Source organism: Anomaloglossus baeobatrachus, chromosome 5 (assembly GCF_048569485.1).
Source record: "Anomaloglossus baeobatrachus isolate aAnoBae1 chromosome 5, aAnoBae1.hap1, whole genome shotgun sequence".
In the NCBI taxonomy this organism is placed as follows: Eukaryota; Metazoa; Chordata; class Amphibia; order Anura; family Aromobatidae; genus Anomaloglossus; species Anomaloglossus baeobatrachus.
In genome coordinates, this window is record NC_134357.1 from 112,247,423 (window position 1) to 112,272,867 (window position 25,445).

The 25,445-nt window shown below is 43.4% G+C and overlaps 1 protein-coding gene across 2 annotated transcripts in view; it reads left to right on the forward strand.

Annotated features, from left to right (window-relative positions):
* The window catches only part of LOC142310931 (solute carrier family 22 member 15-like), a 300,294-nt gene that overhangs the window by 172,890 nt on the left and 101,959 nt on the right, over window positions 1-25,445 (forward strand). For both annotated transcript variants that reach the window (XM_075348775.1, XM_075348776.1), the window contains exon 9: window positions 10,985-11,093. In XM_075348775.1, coding sequence (XP_075204890.1) covers window positions 10,985-11,093 — 109 coding nt within the window. The remainder of the gene's footprint in view (window positions 1-10,984; window positions 11,094-25,445) is intronic.

Here is a 25,445-nt window from a genome sequence, read left to right on the forward strand (position 1 = left end):
GATGGTTAATGTGTATTCGGAGGACTGTAGTGTGGGATAAGTGGGAACACTGCGTCCCATTTCCATGCAATGATCAACTTTTAAGTGGAGGCAAACGACAATTTAGCACACATTTACGCAGTAGTCGTCCATCTCTGTAATGAACTTGGTTGTGAGAAGACCTACAAAGTTGAGACATCTATATGAGTATAAGATCTTGTTTTTAATGATTCTCTCTCTTTGGTAACATAATTATATAAAATTATTTAATCTAGCTGCCGATTAAAGCAAAAGTTCTATAGTGTGGCATCTCTTTTCTGCAAAAACTGGCTCTTATTTTAGAACATTTTAGGCGTAGTAGTAATAGGGCTGTAATAGGAAACCTTCAGGAACAAAAATATGTAACTATGTAGATGCAAAATTGAGGTAATTATTGGGTACAAAACTGATGACCATAATAAAAAGTAAACAATCTAGTCATAGCGTTGGAAAGTATAGAAATTCTGCAATGTGAACCGACCGTTAAGGTCTTGTTGATGTTAAACAGGTGACGGAAAATAAGCCTTGATCGGGGATAGTCAGGGAAGAAAGACCTAAAAGGGCAGTGGGATATCTGAGAGAGGCCTAAAGAGAATATCACTCTTAATATCTCCTTATAAATTCAATTAAGGGAGTTTTTCTGTTTCAAATGACATGTCTGCTGTCACTCTGTGATTGCAGACCTGTGAATCTTCACATTGCGCACACTGCGCACTGTGAGTATTCTCTGGCATCAGCGGTGGGAACGGTGGTCAGGTTGACCTCAGGTACGCAAGATGCATACTTCTGGTCTAGAAGGTTTCCAGTCTAGTCAGATTCAGTCTGTGAGTACACATTTTGCATACTTTTACAGTCACGTGACCGCCATTTGCGGTGCTGATGTCGGTGAAGCCTCACATCACACAGTGTGTGCAATGTGAATTTTTTTCAAGTCTATAATCACATAGCATGACTGTAGACTTTGTTTTAGACCAGACAGCCCTTTTAACTTTGGGCAAATCTGCCGATAATGGGTGGGCTCAGCCTATAGTCTATGTATGGAGATCTTCCACCAGATGATGTCCGGGTAGTTAAGGATCCTGCATGTCCCAATTTTTGGACAGCTGATTTTTATGTTCATGGTAAGAATAGCTGCCGCCAGAGCAGTCTTGGCAGTGACTCTCCTGTACACAACACTGGAGCGTAGCAGAGCAAGGACTCCTGTTTCGTCTGAACCATTGTTCAGCTGACTGCTCTCTATTGTCTATGGGGGTCTTTATTGAGGCTACTGAAATAGATTGAGGAGCCAGCTAGTTGGTCATACTGCTGTCTGAAAGATGAATCATAGGAATTAAGACGGGTTTTTAACTATGATATTGTCCCTAAAGAGTCTAGATCTGCTCAAACTTGTCAATAATCTGCTCAATAACCAAGCACTGTGAGAATAGTCGTTAGGTTTTTCTAAGCCTCAGCAAGAGTTTGCATAGTGGCCATAAATGTGAAGGAGATGATAGGAATACCCAAGATACGTTAGTAGGGCTTCTCAATTTTGTAACCTAAAATGGAGTTTTCAAGGAAATCAGGTACTTTGTGAGTAAGATAAAATATTTAACTTTATTTCAGGAACATAAGTGTAGACAGAACATCTTAGTTAACTAAAGTAATGCATTTCAACCAGAAGGGCTTAGGCATGATTTACTTTATGAGCAAGAAATATCATTACATACATAAAGACAAATGGTCCCTCCCACCAAAATAACAAAATCCAGCGGATCACAGGCAGATGAATTAAAAACTTCCCTTTTATTTTCATCGCTTTAAAAATGGATAGACAGTATCCACAAGGCACAGTTCATCCAGTCTAAAAAAGTAAAATAAACCTGAAACAAGAGTGAACTATCATATCATATGACATATCCATAATAGTCAAGAACAAGCACTACCATGCTCGGTACTTGTAACGAGGAGTTGGACACTCGGATGGGCGAGCTTGAGTGCTCAAGTATTATGTAAGTCAGTGAGGGACTCGAGCATTTTTCTAGGAAATCTTCAGGAAAAAACTTGAGTCCCCCATTGAATTCCATTATACTCTGTACTCGAGTTGAGCCTATTCGAGTGTCCAACTGTTCGTTACGAGTACCGAGCACCCGAACATGACAGTGCTCACAAATCAATAATAAAAGGTTAAATCATATTTTTTATTTAAATGTTCCGGGGAGGTGGTGTCTTTGGTGATTATCCAAAATATCTACCACTTGAGCAGGCATTTTTGCAATCTCCTCCTGTCAGATCATTTAATCCTTTCAATATCTTTATGTTGTTGGAAAATTTTGTTTTCTTTGGGTGTACCTATAGCTTTTTTTTTTAAGAAGAATTTCTGCCAGTTCATAATGAAGTTTTTCCTTATGTGGAAAGTTAAGCACAATATTTGTGCCCCACAGTCCTCAACCCTCACACCCTTGTGGAATATTATATAGGAATACAAAGCAACCATTTGGTATGTGTTTTTATGGCTTTGTGTGTTAGCTAAGCCTAAATTATCTTGTTATTAGGAATTCTGTAAATTGTTCCATGCAGCAAATATGCAAGAAACTGACAATCTTGGGGCTCATTCAGAGATCTTATATTATTGTACGAGTGCTGTCTATAGTTTTCATGATGACATTCGAGTGCCGTCTGATTTTCACCAACTTTCAGAAAGAAGGTGGAGAAACTTTTTTTTCTGCGGATTTACCGCGGATTTGTTGCAGAAAATATGTCTAACATTTCTGCAGTCAATCCCCAGCAAAACTTATGGGTATAAAAAAATGCTGTGCGCACACTGCGTTTTTTTTATACCCGCGGATTTTCCAATGCGGAATTAATGTGCATGTCACTTCTTTTCTGCAGATACCTGCGGTTTTTGCCATAGATAGTGGTAAAAATGCGCAGGGACCAACCTGAGGAAAACCCAAGGCAAATCTGCACCAAACCACTGCAAAACCACATGCGGATTTCGTTGCGGTTTTGGTGCAGGATTCTTTAAGAGTGTCCGGATTTTCCTTGAGAAAAAGTCAATTTCTAGTGCGCACGTGGCCTAAAGCCCCCTTTGCACTTCACTTCACAGGATGTGTAGCTCCACTGGGAGTGGGTAGGGAAAGCATGTGACTGCACCAATGTGCCCGAAAAATCAATCTATATAAAAGCTATCTAAGAAGTGTTAGAAATGTCTAAAGATACAGCAAAATTATTATCTGGTATAAACAAAATATGATAAATGTGTTTCATGTGACTGTCTAGTCTAAACTTACAATGTCAATATACTGTAATATGATTAGTAAATATTTGTGGATGTAGTGTGGAGATTTTCCATCCAAATTCTGCTGGTGGAAATTCTGTAGTGTATTACAGTAATGGCAAAAGAGATAAGATTTTATCATATCTCATCCACATGCTTCCAAAGAAAATCTGTATAAGGCTACATGCGCACGCTGCTTCTTTTTCGTGTTCACAAACTGCAGCCAAAACTGCACCTTGTCAGAGAGAGCCTGGAAATGTCACAAAAAATGTAGGTGCTTTTTTGGTGCGTTTTTGCTGCTATTTTGGTGCGTTTTTGGCTGCAGTTTTGTCAACAATTGTTTCATGTATTTTTCAGTTCAAACAAGCCCATAAAGCTTGTTGAATTGAAAAAAAAAAAACTCGAAATAAATAAATAATTAAAAAAAACTGGCGTGCGGTCCCCCCCAATTTTAATGCCAGCCAGATAAAGCCATACGGCTGAAGGCTGGTATTCTCAGGATGGGGAGCTCCACGTTATGGGGAGCCCCCCAGCCTAACAATATCAGTCAGCAGCCGCCCAGAATGGCCGCATCCATTAGATGCGGCTGTTCTGGGACTGTACCCGGCTCTTCCCGATTTGCCCTGGTGCGTTGGCAAATCGGGGTAATAAGGAGTTATTGGCAGCCCATAGCTGCCAATAAGTCATAGATTAATCATGTCAGGCGTCTCCCCGAGACACCCTCCATGATTTATCTGTAAATTACAGTAAATAAACACACACACTCGAAAAATCCTTTATTAGAAATAAAAAACACAAACACATTCCCTCATTACCAATTTATTAACCCCGACAAAGCCCTCCATGTCCGGTGTAATCCAGGATGGTCCAGCGTCGCTTCCAGCTGTGCTGCATGGAGGTGACCGGAGCAGCAGAAGAAACCGCCGCTCCTGTCACCTCCACACAGCAACTGAAGACAGCCGCGCGATCAGCTGAGCTGTCACTGAGGTTACCCGCGGCCACCGCTGAATCCAGCGGTGGCCGCGAGTAACCTCAGTGACAGCTCAGCTGATCGCGCTACTGCATAGAGCTGACAGGAGCGTGGAGGACGGGACTTTCAGCGGTGGCAGTGAGAGGGGTCCATCATCTCCCCTGTGCGGGGACAGCGGTACTTCGGGGAACACGTGGAGGACGGGACTATCAGCGGCGGCAGCGAGAGGGGGATGGACATTGGCAGCTGAAAACATTGATTTTTCCCTCTCGCTGCCGCCGCCGCTGATAGTCCCGTCCTCCACATCATCTCCCCTGTGCGTGCATGCTGAGGACAGTGATACTTTGGGGAACATGTGGAGGACGGGACTATCAGCGGCGGCGGCAGCGAGAGGGAAAAATCAATGTTTTTTCCCTCTCGCTGCCGCCACCGCTGATAGTCCCGTCCTCCACATCATCTCCCCTGTGCGTGCATGCTGGGGACAGTGGTACTTCGGGGAACACGTGGAGGACGGGACTATCAGCGGCGGCGGCAGCGAGAGGGAAAAATCAATGTTTTTTCCCTCTCGCTGCCGCCGCCGCTGATAGTCCCGTCCTCCACATCATCTCCCCTGGGGACAGCGGTACTTTGGGGAACACATGGAGGACGGGACGGGACCACTTGCCTGACCTCACTTCCTGACAAATCACCTGCGTTTTTGGTACCAAAAACGCAGGTAAAAGGCAGGTAAAATGCACCACTTCTGATTAGCATGCATTTTTCCTGCGTTTTTGATGCCCTCATTGATTTCAATGGGTGACAAATGTTGACAAAAACGCAGGAAGAATGAACATGCTGCATTTTTTTTGTCACAAACTTTTGACAAAAAAAACGCTGACAAACTGCAATGTGCGCAAGACAAATCTGACTTCTCATAGACTTTGCTGGGAAGTCAGATGTCAGAAAGTTCTGCTGACAAAACTGCAGCCAAAAAAAGCAGCAAAAAAGCAGCAAAAAAAGCAGCGTGCGCATGTAGCCTTGATTGACCTTGGGTGCAGATTTTCATGCTGCAGATTTCATTCTTTGCTGGTTGTTAGGTTACATGCCCTGGACGCGGCGGGTCCTGACTTGCGGGACCGCGAGTCTCCTCTGCAGGAGACCGCAGCTGCCCACGCCGGTGTGCTGTGGTCTCTCACCACTTGTGTTCTCCCTACGGAGGACACTTGCGACTCCGCAATAAAGAAATGACATGCTGCAGCTGAGGAAAGTCGCAACACAGGTCAGTTTTCACTGCGGGTTGTACACGCCCAGTGGGCACGGGATTTCTATAAAACCCATCCACTGTGCTTGTACTGTACAATGCAGCATTTTGCATGCAGCGAAAACATTCTACATCCAAAACGCTGCTAACACTGATCATGTGCACGCCTCCTTACATTTTTTGCCACTGTGGAATATCCGCAGCAGATCAGCTCCAGTGGAATGCACTCTATATCTGTTCTTTTACATAGCATCTAGTTAGAACTTTCTCGAGCCGCCCACTAGTTTTGCTACCAACTTCCAAATTAGCCCTAAATGCTAAAATTAAGGTATGACATGAATCTTCAATCTTTATACTTTCCAACTGCTTTGCCATAAATAATAAAATTCATGAAAATAAAGCAGTCTCAGGTGGAATGCTGTAATCTTTAAGTAGTATTGATAATTTTGACATTTACAAATAGTGAACATAATAAGTAAAAAATATTGATTTCATTTAGCGTCCATAGCTTCTACCTGACAAATCCTGGAAAAGTTTTGAGTACAACTAGTTTTTTGGGGTTTTTTTTCAATCTTATTTTTCAGACCGCGTGGCTGTTGTTTTAATTTTTATTTTATAAATCAATAGTACACATGAAAATAAGCAAGTTTGTTATATATATATTATCAGACAAATCTGTTTCTTTCTCCTCCTGGACTGATATTTTTTTTATTCTCAAAATTCTCAATTCCCAGGTAAAATCTGTTTTCAATGAATACAGATTTTTAGGTTACCGAGATGGGAGATGGCAGACAGTTTTTGTTTTTTGTGTTTTTATAAGAATACTATTCTGCTCGATTTCTAAAACTAAACATGGACAAAACAGAATTCATCATCTTTCCTCCACCTTTACCACCCCACCTGTCCTATCCATCCAAGTCAATTGCTACTCACTTTCTACAGTCCTGCGTGCTCGTTGCCTGGGAGAAACTACAGACTCCGCTCTCTCCTTCAAGCCTCACATCCATACCCTTTCCACCTCCTGCTGACTCCAACTCAAAAATATTTTCCAGACCCGTACATTCCTTTACCAAGAATCTGCAAAAAGACTAGTGCATGCCCTCCTCTCATTATCTCCCACCTAAACTACTGTAACCTCCTGGTCTATAGCATCCCGTCTAACACTCTTACTCCCCTCCAATCTATCCTAAATTCTGCTGCCTGACTAATCCACCTGTCCCCCCACTATTCCCAGTCTCTTCACTGGCTTCCCGTTTCCCAAAGACTCAGTTTCAGAATGCTAACCATGACATACAAAGCCATCTGCAACTTGTCTCCTCCATATATCTGTGACTAAAGGCCACTTTACACGCTGCGATATTGTTACCGATGTCGCTAGTGTGCGTACCTGCCCCTCATCGGTTGTGCGACACTGGCAAATCGCTGCCCGTCGCGCACAACATCGCTCAGACCCGTCACACTACTTACCTGCCTAGCGACGTCGCTGTGACCGGCGAACCGCCTCCTTTCTAAGGGGGCGATTCGTTCGGCGTCACAGCGATGTCACTCAGCGGCCGCCCAATAGAAGCGGAGTGGCAGAGATGAGCGGGATGTAACATCCCGCCCACCTCCTTCCTTCCGCATTGCCAGCGGCCGCAGGTAAGGTAAGGTTTCTCGTTCCTGCGGTGTCACACATAGCGATGTGTGCTGCTGCAGGAACGACGAACCACATTGTACACGCAGCAGCAACGATAATTGGGAATAAGGGGGCATGTCACCGATTAGTGATTTTGAACTTTTTTGCGACGATTCAAAATCGCTCATAGGTGTCACACGCAACGACATCGCTAAAGCGGCCGGATGTGCGTCACAAATTCTGGGACCCCAACGAGATCGCTTGAGCGATGTCATAGCGTGTAAAGCAGCCTTAAGTCTACTGGTACTTATCTGCACGCAACCTCCGATCTTCACAAGATCTCCATCTCTACTCCCCTCACATCTTCTTTTCCCACAGTTGCATACAAGATTTCTCCCGTGCATCCCCCATACTTTGGAATGCTCTGCCACAACACATCAGACTCTTGCCTACTGTGGAAACCTTCAAAAGCAACCTGAAGACCTCTTCTGACAAGCCTACAACATTAAGTCTCAGTCCACCATAGCATCGTATGACCCACTCTACCCTCACCTACTACAGTGCCTACAAGTAGTATTCAACCCCCTGCAGATTTAGCAGGTTTGATAAGATGCAAATAAGTTAGAGCCTGCAAACTTCAAACAAGAGCAGGATTTATTAACAGATGCATAAATCTTACAAACCAACAAGTTATGTTGCTCAGTTAAATTTTAATAAATTTTCAGCATAAAAGTGTGGGTCAATTATTATTCAACCCCTAGGTTTAATATTTTGTGGAATAACCCTTGTTTGCAATTACAGCTAATAATCGTCTTTTATAAGACCTGATCAGGCCGGCACAGGTCTCTGGAGTTATCTTGGCCCACTCCTCCATGCAGATCTTCTCCAAGTCATCTAGGTTCTTTGGGTGTCTCATGTGGACTTTAATCTTGAGCTCCTTCCACAAGTTTTCAATTGGGTTAAGGTCAGGAGACTGACTAGGCCACTGCAACACCTTGATTTTTTCCCTCTTGAACCAGGCCTTGGTTTTCTTGGCTATGTGCTTTGGGTCGTTGTCTTGTTGGAAGATGAAATGACGACCCATCTTAAGATCCTTGATGGAGGAGCGGAGGTTCTTGGCCAAAATCTCCAGGTAGGCCGTGCTATCCATCTTCCCATGGATGCGGACCAGATGGCCAGGCCCCTTGGCTGAGAAACAGCCCCACAGCATGATGCTGCCACCACCATGCTTGACTGTAGGGATGGTATTCTTGGGGTCGTATGCAGTGCCATCCAGTCTCCAAACGTCACGTGTGTGGTTGGCACCAAAGATCTCGATCTTGGTCTCATTAGACCAGAGAACCTTGAACCAGTCTGTCTCAGAGTCCTCCAAGTGATCATGAGCAAACTGTAGACGAGCCTTGACATGACGCTTTGAAAGTAAAGGTACCTTACGGGCTCGTCTGGAACGGAGACCATTGCGGTGGAGTACGTTACTTATGGTATTGACTGAAACCAATGTCCCCACTGCCATGAGATCTTCCCGGAGCTCCTTCCTTGTTGTCCTTGGGTTAGCCTTGACTCTTCGGACAAGCCTGGCCTCGGCACGGGTGGAAACTTTCAAAGGCTGTCCAGGCCGTGGAAGGCTAAGAGTAGTTCCATAAGCCTTCCACTTCCGGATGATGCTCCCAACAGTGGAGACAGGTAGGCCCAACTCCTTGGAAAGGGTTTTGTACCCCTTGCCAGCCTTGTGACCCTCCACGATCTTGTCTCTGATGGCCTTGGAATGCTCCTTTGTCTTTCCCATGTTCACCAAGTATGAGTGCTGTTCACAAGTTTGGGGAGGGTCTTAATTAGTCAGAAAAGGCTGGAAAAAGAGATAATTAATCCAAACATGTGAAGCTCATTGTTCTTTGTGCCTGAAATACTTCTTAGTACTTTAGGGGAACCAAACAGAATTCTGGTGGTTTGAGGGGTTGAATAATAAATGACCCTCTGAATAAACTTTTCACAATTTTTAAAAAAAAAATAAAAAAAGAAATAACATTCTTTTTTGCTGCAGTGCATTTCACACATCCAGGCTGATCTACAGTCCAAATGTCACAATGCCAAGTTAATTCCGAATGTGTAAACCTGCTAAATCTGCAGGGGGTTGAATACTACTTGTAGGCACTGTATATCCTCACCCATCTCCTGTAGACTGTGAGCCCTCAATGACAGGGCCCTCTCTCCTCCCGTACCAGTCTGTGCCTTGAAATGTTCACGATTACTGTACTTGTCTATGTGTGCCCCTTTTTCACATGTAAAGTGCCATGGAATAAATGGTGCTATAATAATATAATAATCTATGCAGATGAGACAGGGGAGGGAGGAGCTCTGCCTCTAGCTCCTCCCTCTACCTCTAGCTCCTCCCTCTGCCTTTAGCTCCTCCTTCTGCCTCTAGCTCCTCCTATGATCATAGAATCTCATCAATAACCACTGCCATCTCTTTTCTCAGTAATATAAAAATATGTTTTCATTGAAGTCAGATTTTACCTGGGAATTGAGAATTTTTCAGAATAAAAAAATGAGTCCAGGAGATAAAAGCAGCAGATATGTCTGATAAGATATATTACAAAGTTGCTTATTTTCATGTGTAATATTGATTTATTAAATAAAATTAAACAGATGCTTACACTTTAACGATTTTCTAACATTAAGATACCAATAATTATAGAATATGACTGTAAAATTGAGACCTTTAAAAACAAAAATGGAACCTGAAATGTTTACCATACAATATAATCTGGAGGCAGGAGAGCAAGAGGAGCTGAGCGGATCGATGGATAGTTTTGTGAGAAAATTTCAGTTTATCTTGTATAGAAGAGATCCAGAGTGATCAACACTCCACTATAGATAGTAGTGTTATGTACAGAGCATATAGAATAATCTTGTAATTCCTGGCACTGTCGTACATTTTTTTTTCTCTTGGTTCTTTTATTTGCCAAAGCTGAACGCTTTTCAGCCCACGCAGAGGTGAAACGCCTCCTGTTTTGGCAAATCAAAGAACCAAGCAGAAAACCTATGTGAGTGCCAGGATTTCCTTGATTGCATATCTTATATATACCGTAATTTTTTGGACTGTAAGATGCACCTAGGTTTTGGAGGCGGAAAATAGTAGAAAATTGAAGCACAAAATGTGGTTGTGACACACTGTTATGGGGGTAATATCCCCCATCCTGGGCTTCTTCCAAGTATACATGTCCCCTATATTGGTATATATGATCCCACATTCTGGGCCCATCCTGATATATATGTTCCTAATCCTTTTATATATGCTCCCCATCCTGATATATATGTCCTCCATAATGAGCCCTTCATGATATATATGCCCCCATCCTGGTATATATGTTACCCATCCTGGTATACATGTCTCCCATCATGGGCCCATCCTGGTATATATGTCCCCCATCCTGGTATATATGTCCCCCATCATAGGCCCATCCTGGTATATATGTTCCCCATCCTGGTATATATGTCCCTCATCATGGGCCTATCCTGGTATTTATGTCCCTAGTCCTGGTATTTATGTCTCTTAATACTGGTATATATGTCCTCTATCCTTGTATACATGTTCCCCATCCTGGTATATTTGCCTCCCGTTATGCCACAAACGTATATAAAAAAATGCAATGATTCTCCTCCCCTTCCATCTGCTCCACCAGTGCGTGGCGTCCTCTTTTGATTTTGGCAGCTTAGTTTGGGGCAGCGCATGACGTCACTGCCATGAGCTCCTAGTTACTCTTAGATGTCAGCTAATCGAAAATTAATATTCCTGTCCACCTCTCTGCAGCAACAATCAATAGATTGTATGGCTTTATATTAAGAGGTGTATGTAACGCTTTTTTTATTTTTTTTACTCCACAGGTTTCGGTTTGAGTCCGGCAGCCCTCGCCTTACTTGGGAAGTTTTCGGTCAGTGCAGCATTCAATGTGGTTTACATTTATACGTCAGAACTTTATCCTACAGTAGTAAGGTAAATTGGCTTTGTGGGGCCATATATTGAACCCTTTCTTAGTATTGCATGGATGTATATTCCGCATGCTTTTCTATTATAGGTGCACTATTGACTATTGCTCATTCTCCAAAGAGAAGAAACATACAATACAAGAAACAAGCATTTTCCCAATATAATTTCCATATATTTTTTGTATTGCAAACAAACAGGTTTAAGCTTTCTGAATATTTTTTGAATGTTGTTTGTCACGTTGTGGTGTGTTGCATCAAATATGGTAAAACATTGTTTCCCCAGACTAGTCATCCCTCTTTCCATGTTACCACACCCCTCTGGGCGTGATAACATGATTTCCACAACCCGGTGTCATCGCTAACTCTTGGAAAGCTAGTGCATGTGTGCAGCTTATTTCGGCAATGTGTACGCGTCCTGATCTTAGAGAGGCGCACTGCGCATGATCGGAAGTGTAGAGGTTGTTCTTCTGATTGTGCGCAGTGCGCTTCTCTGAGGCCGGAACGTGTACCCTGGCTTCAGAGACACAGTGACGCTGTTGAAATGAGCCATGTATGTGACAGATTACCAGGAGCTGGCGATGACACTGGCTTGTGCAAATCATGTTATCACATCCACAGAGGCGTGATAACCCGGAAAGAGGGCATACTAATCTGGGAAAATTAACGACCCATCGACTAGTCAAAGCCCTAATTAGCATAGGAAAAGCAAAGCATATAAATCCTTTTTTTAAACATGGAGTTAAGTGAATAACATTACACAGGGCTGGTTAGGGAGGGAATTAAGTAATACAAATGTGAATGCTGCTGGGTTGGAGGGCATAGGAAACAGGACAGGTTTCCTTTAAATTTGTCATCCCGAAAGTTTATCGGGTACTCTCTTCTATTGTCTAGTGGCTCCAGATTGCCATGTAGCCGCTTACATAGAGCTCTTCAGTGGTTGACAGTGTTGGTAATATAATGTCTCCGTGGTGCCATAGCATTACTACAACTTAGCACTGTGGTCAAAATTGTCTCCCGGACAAATGTCATATATACCTAAGTAACGTATATACAGTAAGGGTTTTGTGGGTTTTTTTTTAACTATGTCACTTAGCACTAAATATCACTTTTAAAAACGTTTCATAAGCTATAAAGGATTAAAGCTCTCTGATATGTTAAGACCCCTGACCGATGCAGCTTGGGGTTTTAGTTAACCCTAGCTGTCAATTAACATAGCTGGGCCCCATTCACTTCAGTGGAACCTGTAAATGTGAAACAGCTATTACAATATGATTTTCTTTTCTGAGTACATGAGCTTTATTAAATGTTTCCAGTCACTATCTGGCGCTGTATAATTCAAACACTTATGAGCTTAACGGGAACCAGTCATGTCCCTAAACGCTATTGGCCTGCAGTCATGGGGCTACTTTTCATGTTATTAGCGTTCTATGCTTCCTTCACACTGAAAGCCCGGCTACCGAGAGGAAACTATCTTTATTCCTCTCAGCAGCCTCTGGCTTTCAGTCATAGAGTCGCAGACATCATGGCTTCAGTCACCACTCAGTATACAGTGAAGGGCGGCTGTAATCTCACCCTAGTACATTGATTGACAGCTTTCTTTGCAGCATATCAGTGCAGCAATGGCTGTCCATCAGGGCCAGGATGTGCTTACAGCTGCCACTCACTGGGTACTAAGCTAAAGTCACTCCAGGCACACCTCTGTGACTGAAAGCCGGAGGAAATAAAGTTAATTTCTTCCAAGTAGCCGGGCTTTCAGTGTGGTGGCAAGACAGCTTTAGAATGCTATTAAACTAATATCTGCAAGTTGTTAGTGTTTAGTGACAAAGCAGCTTCCCTTTAATGATTGGCACAAGATCAGGAGTCCTTTGTATTCATGCGCAGGAATAGGAAGAATGCTGTCAATCAGTGGAGGGAGAGTATGAGATCCTAGCCACTGCTCATGAATATCAAGGATTTTAAAGGTCCCTGCACGATATTTTGATGAGATCCTAGCCACTGCTCATGTATATGCAGGATTTTAAAGGTCCCTGCACTGCACGATTATTCATGGACGAGCAGCGGTCCAAGGAACAGTCATGTTTTGAGAATCGTATAGTCTAAACGAGATTCTAATAGTTTCAGGCAAATTCATCTCACTTGATATCACTTGATAGATAGTGATAAATACACAATCTACAAATCATTTCATTAAAAACTGATGTTTTAATCTGAAAAATCCCTGTAATGTGCCAGCCCCTTGGTATCTTTCTTCTAAGTTGCTCCCTGTTGTTACTTATAATTAGTTTCTAGCAGCAGAGTTGACAGGACAGCTTATAGAAAGTTGTGGCAGGTTACAGATAAGAGCAGCAAGACAAACCGTATACAGCCATAATACGGACAGGTAAGCCATTAGTCATTATCAAGAGCATTGCATGCTGGGAAATGTAGAGCAGGAAGTTCTAGCTCCGATGGTGCTGGCAGAATGCAGATGAAATTGTACTTCTGAACTTTATTCTACAGTAGTACGATAAATTGGGTTTATGGGGTAGTATATTGAACCTTTTCTTAGTAATCCATGAAAAAGTTTAGCATAAATTAGAATAATTTACTATTCAATGTGTTAAATTGACCATAGCGCATTCGTTAAAGTTTTATAAAAGGGAAAAAAAGAGTTCAGACCCTCTCTGGCCATAAAATGATTGTCCTAGCAATATGTTATTACTAGTGATGAGCAAGCGTCCTCGCCACTGCTCAATACTTGGTTGAGCATTGGGGGTGCTCTGTTACTTGTGGTGCTCACAGAAAGTGAAGGAGAAAGGTGTTCAATTGCCGCGCCAATAGATCACTTATGCAGATGTTCAGATCAATGTCACTTTATTGTCATACAAGTCGACGCGTTTCCGGAGCATCTGCCCCCTTCTTCAGGACCACCAAGAATAGAAATAACATCAAATCTCAAAACTTGTGGTGCTCAGATGTGTTGTCCATGAAACAAGACTGAATGATGGGAACTGGCACCCCAGTGCGAGCCAATTGCAGTGTCTAAATGGCTCTCCTGGGGGATAAAAAGAATGTTTTTGAATGTAGTGTATCAAGAAAAAAACAAAAAAATGCCCTTCATTCCTCAGAAATGCTCTGCATATGGCTAGCTGTATGTGAGTGGAGAGCCGGACTACCCAATCATTGACTTCCAAAATGCTCAAGGTGAACCCTTTCAGAGCGTATGACCTGCTTGACTCGATTAATGAATATTTTAGTACTTGCCAATCTCTAGTCAATATTAGGGATGAGCGATCACTACCATGCTCGGATGCTCGGTACTAGTAAGGAGCAGTTGGATGCTCAGATGGGCTTGACTCTAGTACTCGAGTATAATGGAAGCATTGGGGAACTCTAGCATTTTTCCAGAAGATCTTCACTAGTCATTATCTTACAAGTTGGGAATGGTGAAGTTGTAACGGAGGAGATAGGATGGTATAGGGCTCCTAGGCTGACCCTATGACTAGGGACCCTGAACTGTCCCTTAGGCTATGTGCGCACGTTGCGTCCTGACCAGTGCGGAAAAGAACGCACCCTCTGGCAGACAAGATGCTGTGTGTTGACAAAAAGAATGCATCCAAAACGCATATATTTTGGAAGCATTTTACATGCATTTTGGATGCATTTTTGTCAGTGCGTTCCCCCGGCAATTCAGCTCTGCTACATGTCCGCTGACAGCAGACACAGACAGAGTCGGGCGATGAGAATTAACTCGTATGAACTGCACCCGACTTCATTGTCATCCCGCGGCTCTGTCTCTGTGTGCTGTCATGAACTCAGATGAACCTCTGAGGTCAGTGCCAGGACACAGGAGTCCACAGCAATGACGTCAGGGCTTCACCCGATTTCACTGACATCACATGGCTCTCTCTGTGTGCCAGCCTGATTTGCGGTCACAAGTGAATGACTCACCTGTGATCGCAAATCCCCTGAGTGACTGAAGTGAGCCGCGCAATCAGCTGTGCTTTCACTCAGGTTACTCGCGGCCACAACTGCAGTCCTCCACCTGAGAGCGGTGGCCACGATTAACCTCAGTGACAGCAGAGCTGATCGCGCGACTCACTTCAGTTGCTGCATGGAGCTCACAGGAGCGGCGGTGTTCTACTGCCGCTCCTGTCAGCTTCCAATGTAGCAGAGCTGGAAGCGTCGTGGGACCTTGCGTTGATTATGTCAGACCTGGAGGTGTTTTTGAGGGATTAATAAAGTGGCGAAAGAGGGTTTTTTTTTGTCTTTCATTACAAATAAAAGATTTTTTGGATGTGTGTGTTTATTTTCTTTATCTTATAGGTTAATCATGGAAGGTATCTCGGGAAGACGCCTGCCATGATTAACCTAGGACTTCGTGGCAGCTAGGGGCTGCTGCCATTAACTCCTTATTACCCCGATTGCCACTGCACCAGGGTAATTCGGGATGAGTCGGGTAGAGTCCCGAGACTGTCGCATCTAATGGATGCGGCAATTCCGGGCAGCTGCTGGCTGATATTGTTAGGCTGGGGGGCTCACCATAACGTGGAGCTCCCCATCCTGAGAATACCAACCTTCAGTCGTGTGGCTTTACCCTGGCTGGTATCCAAATTGGGGGGGACCGCACGTCGTTTGTTTTTTTTTTAATCATTTATTTTTTTTTTTAACTGCTCGATATAGACACACCAACCGGCGTCTGTAATTGGTTGCAGTGAGACAGCTGTCACTCAGCGTGGGGGAGTGTCTGACTGCAACCAATCATAGGCGCTGGTGGGCGGAGGAAGCAGAGAATTTGTGATGGATTAATGAGCAGCCGGCATTTTCAAAAGACGAGAAGCCGCCACAGTGGGAATGCCGTGCAGCGCCGCGCCGGTGATCGTGGATCGGTGAGTATGAAAGAGGGGGTGAGAGGGAGAGACCGACATGGACAGCGAGAGAGATAGAGACAGAGAGAGAAACCGACTGACAGACCAACCGACAGAGAGAGAGAAACCGAAAGACCACCGTTTATTATGTCAAAAACACATGCAGATCGCTAGTAAAAAGCAAGTGAAACGCATTCTTTCTTGAAAAATATGTTTAGACATTTCTCATTGACTTCAATGTTACTAAAACGCTGCCAAAATGGCAAAAACAGTTGACATGTTGCTTCTTCAAACGCAGGGATTTTGACAAATTTTACGCAACTAAAATGCAGCGTTTGTAAATGCATCGTGCGCACAAGAAAGCCCTATTTTCCATAGACTTTGCCTGGAAATCAAAACGCATGCAATTTTGCTTTAAAACGCTGCAGCTCAAAACACTGCTGAAACACATGAAAAAAAGCAAAGTGCGCACATAGCCTTATCCCGATGGTAGACTTTAGTGGTAGTCAGGGTCGAGCCTCCAACGTGACACTGTCTCCTGTCCAGCCCCTAACAACTGTGTCCCCACCACCCAGGGGATTGACCCGGACGGAGCCCAACAACCCATCAACACAGAACAGACAGGGGTAACAAAAAATCTCATACACACCAAAAATCTATACCAGGAACAATCAAGGAAATACGAGTGAGGAATAATAAGGGAAAGGAGGTAGAATAAAAACACTCAACTTGCACAAACTGCAGTAGACAGCACAGGAGCAACCACCACGTCCTCTCTGCTTCCAGGCTAGCTCCTAACTGGATAGAATAACCAGCACAATACCCAGGAAGCAGCGGGCTTATATCTCGGACTGAAGTGATTAAGTGCTGACAGCTGAGCAAGTCTTCTGCTGCACCAGTGAAGTAATTAACTCTTAGGGGTACTTTGCACACTACGACATCGCAAGCCGATGGTAGCGATGCCGAGCGCGATAGTCCCCGCCCCCGTCGCAGCTGCGATATCTTGTGATAGCTGCCGTAGCGAAAATTATCGCTACGGCAGCTTCACATGCACTTACCTGCCCTGCGACATCGCTCTGGCCGGCGGACCGCCTCCTTCCTAAGGGGGCGGGTCGTGCGGCGTCACAGCGACGTCACACGGCTGGCGGCCAATAGAAGCAGGGGGGCGGAGATGAGCGGGACGTAAACATCCCACCCACCTCCTTCCTTCCTCATTGCAGCCGGGACGCAGGTAAGGAGATGTTCCTCACTCCTGCGGCTTCACACACAGCGATGTGTGCTGCCGCAGGAACGAGGAACAACATCGTAACATCGGTCCTTCCGAAATTATGGAAATGACCGACGCTACACCGATCATACGATTTCAACGCTTTTGCGCTCGTTAATCGTAGTAAAAAGGATTCACATATTCCGATGTCGACAGCGACACCGGATATGCGGCACTTTCAATTTGACCCCACCGACATCGCAGCTGCGATGTCGTAGTGTGCAACGTACCCCTTAATGTTGCCGAAGAAAAAAAAATACATTTAAAGTGCATGGTCCCAGATGGTAAGTGACAAAGCTGACCCTGAGTCTGTCCTTATGCACGTGACAGGAGTAACTTGAAGCTTGAAGGCCCCAGTGTAACGTTTCCCAACTGTGCCCCCAATTAATATGTTAATAACAAGTGGATGGTAAGTAGAATTAGACTTGTATGTTCACCGAAAGCAGATTTCTCTTGTTCTGGGGGATGAGCGCAGTAAGATCGGACTCTTCCAGACGTTTTGAGTGAAAGGACAGGTTAGCTTTGTTGGTATAAGATCCTCGGACACTTACCAATACTGCCAATGACTTTACGGATGAACACAATGTACGTTGCATTGAGATATGTGCAGAGGGCAGAAGTTTTGATGTTCATGACAGCTACACAAGAACAAAAAAAATCAAAGTATTCTTCGTACAGTCCTGGGGCAGAACAACAGGTAAACCATGGCAATACTTTATTTATGAAATTCCTTTAGATGCTGCCCTTACATCTCCCTATTACATGCAAGTATTTTTTTCATAAGATGAAATATAGAGCTCGCTGTCAAAGTTTACTTTAACAATATCACTTTGCATTGGATTCCTGGCGCAAATATCTTTTTTCCTCCCTTTTTCTGTTTTGTACGGAGTGTAATAAAACTGATGAAATACTCTTGTGTTTATCTAACATGCCTTTGTTGTAAATCTCTGGTTTCCCTCTTTAGCGATCGCTCAGTAAATTACTTAGCGTGGCATTTTGCTTTTTGTTATGAGCCTTTTGCTGTTTACTATTGTGCCGCCATCAGTTTAATTCCAGGTTTATTCTTTCCTAACTATAGAGCAGAAAATAAAAGAATATTGTAAAACGAAATAATGAAGTGAAGTATTTCTGTTTTGTGCCGCTCCATCATGTGCATAATGGAGTATTGAGCCCAGACACAGATGCGGTCATAAGCTCTTTGTCACTTTTTTTTTTTTTTGGATGCGGCATAAATTGTTATTGACTTGAATCACAATTAACATTGGAATGGGACGTTATCTGCAGCGGGAGGTATGAGCAAGCGCAAAAGTGGAGAGTCAGCATTTTCTAGAATTCATTGCTCCAACACAACACGCTACTTGGAGAAAACCCTTATGTCTTCGTAATTTATGTCCGAGCAATTAGGAAGCGGGATAAACGCTAATTTGGAGCGATATTTCTCTTAATCAGGCATTCCACTCAGGCTGTCCGATATCACAGATATTTTCACGCCGACAAATCGCCCCTTTTAATGTTTACTTATTCTCTAGTGAAGGATTGAGCACATTCTTTAATGCCGGGGACTGGAGTGATCCGCAGGCCTGATTACATCCTCTTTGACCTTTTATTGCATTCAGAGTTTTTACACTTATTTTAATTGGCAATTAATTTTCTCTTGTGTTTTCTCTGTGTAAAAAGAGCAAGACAAAATGTATCAATGCATTAGCATAACCGCCATGTCCATTTCTCGTCTTTACTCCAAATATATATATTTTTTTTTATATTCCCCAAATCACCTGATAGGGTTTTCTTTATGTTGTAAAATGATGTCATAATGCTAATGCTAGGACATGCTATTACTTTGTGACTGTTGATGGGTCCTGGTAGTTTGGTGAAAAAAATAGTTCACAGCGCTGATATTGAGCGCTACTGGCTGTGGAGTGGCCCTGGTTATGTGATGGGTGCCGGTTGCAGTTTCCTGCTGAACTTGTTTCTACAGGTAAGCTGTGCAGGGAAACCTTAGAAGAAGACCCCACTCTACATCAGTTCTGAAACCCCATCATTCTCGGGATCAGTTGAGCTTTAGAGATCAGACACTCCACTAACCATGAAGTGAAGGAAAAGATATCATAGGCCTATGATTAAGAACGCTCTTTTGCGTCGGAAACGCGTCAGGGTCTTCTAAATATGGATGGACTTTTTTAATACCATGTGACAATAAAGAAAGAAATTATTTTACTTTGGATTTGCCAATATCTTTTCCTTCTATTCAAGTTATAGTCCACCTGGCAGACTTCATATCGTTGCACTCCATGGATGTGTGGTGACCTATTCCATTGGGCGTGTCAAGCTTTCCTCCACTTCGTCTGTTGTTGTAACCATGAAGTGATTGTCGTAGCAGTATGTCTTTGCTTTATAAGTTGGGAATGGTGTTGCCAAATCTCCAATGGTGCCCCCAGCTAATACAGGTTTTTATTACAATTCCTCGTCTCACGTAGGCAAAAGTTTTGGACTTCTCTAAGCTCCAGGGCCCGGGTGTGACTGCAACCGCTGCACCCAATATAGTTATGCCCTGGTTGGGAATACCCTTTCAATAAAGACTTACTGAAACAGAAATACTACAGGGTCTCTTTTGGAGTGGGGTTAAGTTAAAAATGTGAATCCGTTGTGCAATATTAACCACAACGCAAACATTTTTTAATGAGTGAATTTTTTATTTTTTTTTTAAAGATGGCATGCAATAAATTTGAAAAATGTTGCCAGTTTATCTTGTTTTTCCCCAATTGATATTCCCTATGTGAAAAAAATAGTAGAATGTATGTGTTTTTTAATTTTATTTCTGTTTTTACATTGCAAATCATGACTCGAAGAGAAATCTTTCGAGGGGTTGTCTAGGCTTTTCATGAAAGTCTGCAGCCACTTTATTGAAGTACTCAAGTGAATTGAGCGTGTTGGAATGTGCCAGGTGGTATGCATATTACAGACTTGCAGTCACGTGATAGATTGGTCTTGCCAAAGGCATCGGAGAATCTTCACAACATAAGATGCGCACGGTGGGAGGATTCACAAAGTCACATAGACTGCAGACTTTCATGAAAAGCCTGGACAACCTCTTTAAGTCACATCGGAGTCATATAATTTGTAATGTAGACAAAACACAATAAAACTCAACCACAAAATCCCAAGTTTTGTGGTCCTGTAACTTCAAACTATTTAGTCTGACCTTAGCTGCAGGAGTTGAATCACCTAGGTCCAGCTTCTTCTCCCTATTTCTGGACTGACCCCAGAGCCCAGACAAAACATGCGTAAGCTTTAAGTGGCTGAACATACTAAATTCACTTCTTATGACTTAAGGCCGCTTTACACGCTGTGATCTCGCTAGCGAGAATGCTAGCATGCGTACCTGCCCCCATCGTTTGTGCGTCACGGGCAAATCGCTGCCCGTGGCGCACAAAATCGCCCGGACCCATCACACTACTTACCTGCCTAGTGACGTCGCTGTGACCGGCGAACCGCCTTCTTTCTAAGTTCGACGTAACATCCCACCCACCCTCTTCCTTCCTCATTGCCGGCGGCCGCAGGTAAGGTAAGGTTCCTCGTTTCTGCGGTGTCACACATAGCGATGTGTGCTGCCGCAGGCACGAGGAACAACATCATACCTGCTGCGGCAACGATAATTGGGAATAGGGGAGCATGTAAACGATAAACGATTTTGCACATGTTTGCGACGATTTACGATCGCACGTAGGTATCACACGCAGCGACATCGCTAAAGAGGCCGGATGTGCGTCACAAATTCCGTGACCCCAACGACATCGCTTTAGCGATGTCGCAGCGTGTAAAGCGGCCTTTAGTCTTTGATCACTGGGTTTATTTTTTATGACATCTTGAGGTATTGATCTACTCACTTTTTGATTATTCTGCACAATGAATTGACTTTTTGACTATTACTCAAAAATATCTATATTCCTTGCTCAGATGCCATTAATCTGTATGTGATATTCTACTTACATTTTATTAATTAGTTTTCTGTGCCTAATGTACTCAAGGGCTTTTTTTTTAGTTCCTGAATCTGAATAAAATCTATTTTAGATTTTTGATAAATACCTGTCATTCATAAATTTTTGGCCGTTGAGTAAATGCAGGCGTATTTTACCACCTTGATCAAAAGCTATTTGCCAAGTCTATTGCTTTTCCACATTTGTGTTGTGCCTCTTTTCACAACCTTGGTTTTATGGTCGTCACCAGTGCAACGCTAAGGAAAATCCTGAAAACTTGAGCTGTTGATGGATCTTGAGGACTGGAGTTGGGAGAACAGTGATCCAAGCCATAGAACAGGTTGAGCAGCACGGACCGGAGGCGATGATGCAGTTGAAATAGTTAGCACATGGGTAAATGAGGACCAGGACAGCAAGTCATGCAGTGTGGAAAATGAGCAAGTGAAGCTGCAAGCAATAAATGATGATATTTAGGAACAGTTGAGAAGTTTAGTCATTCGGTATCTTGCAGGAAAAATAAGGTTAACCGCAGGAATAATGGAGGCATACATGAAATTAAAAGCTTGCAACAAGTATATGGTTAACCACAAGATCGGTGGATTTTCCTGAGGAAGAAGAGTGGATATCTCCTCGAAACGTGTAAAATAAACCATCCACATTGCTTTTATTTTTTGGAGTGTTTCTTTGTACAGCAGCGCGGAGTATACCACACTTATCCTGGTTTTTGTCTAACTACTGCATTAGCAGAGACATGTGTGGTCAGAAACCTTGATGACTGATAGGAATTTGCAACTTGTAGCCAGTTTCTGCATTGGTAATGGAGCAATATCAACAGGATTCACTGGACTGAGCTAGTAGAAGATTACTGGAAGGCAGATAGGCGTTGAAAGGAAGATTAGCCAACTGGTTGGAGCAATGTCGGGAGGAAGATGAGGCTAACTACTGCAAAACACATGGTTGAACCATGCTATACTTTCCTGAATATTGAGGCAACTCCTAACTGCCTTAAAAGGTTTTGGGTGACTAATCTGGTGAAAACTAGTACATAAGGAGCTGCCAATGGAGAAATGAGCTGGCCCGGCACTGGAGCTGTGTCAAGTGATTAATACCTAGAACCTCCATGATACCTAGGACATTGGTTATCCCCAGTGCTTGGGTGGGAATCTACCACTAGTATGAATAAATTTCTAACCCAGCTTAATTAGGAAACAGAGTTTCATATTCAGTTTAGACTAGTTTTCTTTTTTGCTTTTATACTGTGTGCCTATGAAACTTTTGATGTGCATGTGAATGTAGTCTGATCCGTTAAAAGTTTTGGAATTATAGTATGGATATTGGAACATATTAGTCCTTATGAGACGTCCGCACGTAATTATCTAATTTATTGTAGGAGTTTAGATTTGAAGCCACTGTAAGTCACCCTCTTACATCTTCACCTAATTTATTGATGAAGTTGGATTGCTTTGATGCTGTCTGGTTCCAGAATTAATGAGGGTAAATGGCCTTCTAGCGAAAGGTTTGAAGCTACTGAAGATGAATTTTAATTTATACTGGAACAGCACAAAGGTATAGTGCCTATGAGTTTTGAAGAAAAGTTCTGACTTATGTATATGTATAAGCATTCCTCCCCTTCTACCAAAGACCTGAGAAGATGACCTGCTCAGCAGTGATCCCAGTGTGAAGCCCTTCCCTCTAGCAACCAATTATCTGTAAATCCCCCACTTAGGATGAGTTACACCTGCTTTTTATCTCTGGTAGATTGTCACTTCTTTTTTGTCTCCGCATCGTAACCTGCATCTCGTCAGTTTTCCCGCTCAGAACATTCAGTGACTTTATATGATGTTGCTTTTAGTGTTATCAAAGCGGCTGTCAAAAAATCGAGCATGTTCTTCACAGAAAAGTGCGCAGTGTATAATTAAAGTTGTTCAAATTAAATTGTCCAATATTCCCTGTTTATAATAATTTAGTGTCTAAACTCGAGCTGCAAAGAATATCCGGCTTTATATACCGTGCTGAAGAAAGCAGCTTACTGTTTTATATAATAGGTAATTACACATGACTTTAGGACTTATTAGCGTTTTTTGTTGGTTCCACTCCATTTTTTGCAGGAAGCAATTCTGAATACTTTAACAAGTTTACAAACTTCAGAATACATGCAAGGTTCCTTAATTGTGAATTATTCCAGTGTCACATGGAATGAGGTCTAACACAAATACCTGGGCCACCTTTATCAAGAAGTGCAGTACACTTAGGCGGGCTTTACACACTGCGACATTGCTAGCCGATGCTAGCGATGGCGAGCGTGATAGCACCCGCCCCTATCGTTATGCCGATATGTGAAGATCGCTGCCGTAGCGAACATTATCGCTACGGCAGCGTCACACGTACTTACCTGCTCGGCAACGTCGCTGTGACCGGCGAACCGCCTCCTTTCTAAGGGGGCGGTTCGCTCGGCGTCACAGCGACGTCATTAAGCAGCCGCCCAATCAAAGCGGAGGGGCGGAGATGAGCGGGACGTAACATACCGCCCACCTTCTTACTTCCTCATTGCTGGCGTGTGGCAGGTAAGGAGAGGTTCCTCATTCCTGCGGCATCACACATAGCAATGTGTGCCGCCGCAGGGACGAGGATCAACTTCGCCCAAGCGACAGCAGCGATAATTGGGAGAGGACCTCCATGTCAACGAGGAGCGATTTTGGACGTTTTTGCAACGATCCAAAATCGCTCCTAGGAGTCACACACAACGAGATCGCTACAGCGGCCGGATGTGCGTCACAAAATCCGTGACCCCAACAAGATCGCTGTAGCAATCTCGTAGCGTGTAAAGCCACCCTTAGGCATGTGGGAATAAAGGCACCCAATGGATGGACGTGTGTTTTTAAAAACACATCAAACACTGTAAATTCAGGTGTAAATGATGTGCATTTATATGTTTTGTAGGCAGTGATTTGTGAATCAGAGGAGGGGACTCTGGACGGGGACAGTGAGCAGCTGTATCGGGTGCTAACTGTCATGAGCATTGCATCACAATGTTGTGCTTTATTTTGTGAGAGCATACAAAGAAAGTTGTATGTGCGTAAGATGTGGCCTAGCTGAATCTTAAAGGAAGTCTGTCATCAGGTTTTGCTATGTAATCTAATAGCAGCACGAGGTAGGGACAAAGACCCTGATTCCTACAATGTAAAACTTAGGGTATGTGTGCACCTAACCACTTTCTTTAGCTCCAAAGATGCTGTCTTTTTGACCACAAATAACGCACAAAAACGCATAAAAAAGCATGAGTTTTTTCCGCGTTTTGGTGCGTTTTTGGCTGCGTTTTGCTGCGTTTTGTTCACTGCGTTTTTATGCATTTTTTTTATCAGTGAACAATGCCATTTAAGATAGGTGAAGGAAAAAAAAAATAGATCTGATGTCATTTCCTTCATCAATCTGTTCTCCTTCATGCTCCACTAGTGTATGCAGGAGAGCAGACAGCTGCAGAACTACAAGGCTCAGCATGCTCCATGCAGGACTGTATGCAGGAGTTTTTTGCCCAAAAGCGTAAAACGTAAAAAAAAATTGTGTGCTTCGCCATATTTTTGTATACTCGCCATGTACAGCAGGCGGGTACGACTGCCCCCAACCTCCAGCTGGCTATTTGTACCTGGCTGGGAACCAAAAATATAGGGAAGCCTTTTTTTTTTTTTTTAATTATTTCATGAATTTCATGAAATAATTAAAAAAAAAAAAGACCTGGGCTTCGCTCAATTTTTGTGTCCAGCCAGGTAAAACTAGGCAGCTGGGGATTGTAATACACAGCGCAGGGTGCCCAAGCTTTCTGGGCACCCCTGCTGTGAAGTGCAGTCCGCAGCCGCCCCAGAAAATAGTGCTTTCATAGAAGCGCCATCCTCTGGTGCTGTATTCAACTCTACCAGTGGCCCTGGTGCCGGGTGGCTCGCTTGGTAATAATGGGGTTAGGGCCAGCTGTGTATTATCAGATGGCCCTAAGCCTCAAATTCATGTTGTCACGCCAATATTAGACATGGCCACCATGAATTTCTAGTAAAGATAAAAAAACACAACACACAGAAAAATATTTTTATTAGAAATAAAACACAACACAGTCAGTGACTCCATCTTTATTGAGCTAAAGAATCCCCCCCCTCCGCAGCAGTCCTGGGTCAAGGGTCCCGCGATGTCCAATCTGGATCCAATATCATCTGATCGGTTTACAGGAAGGAAGGCAAAGTGATCAGATGATGTGTCAGGTTCAAGGACGTGAATCACAT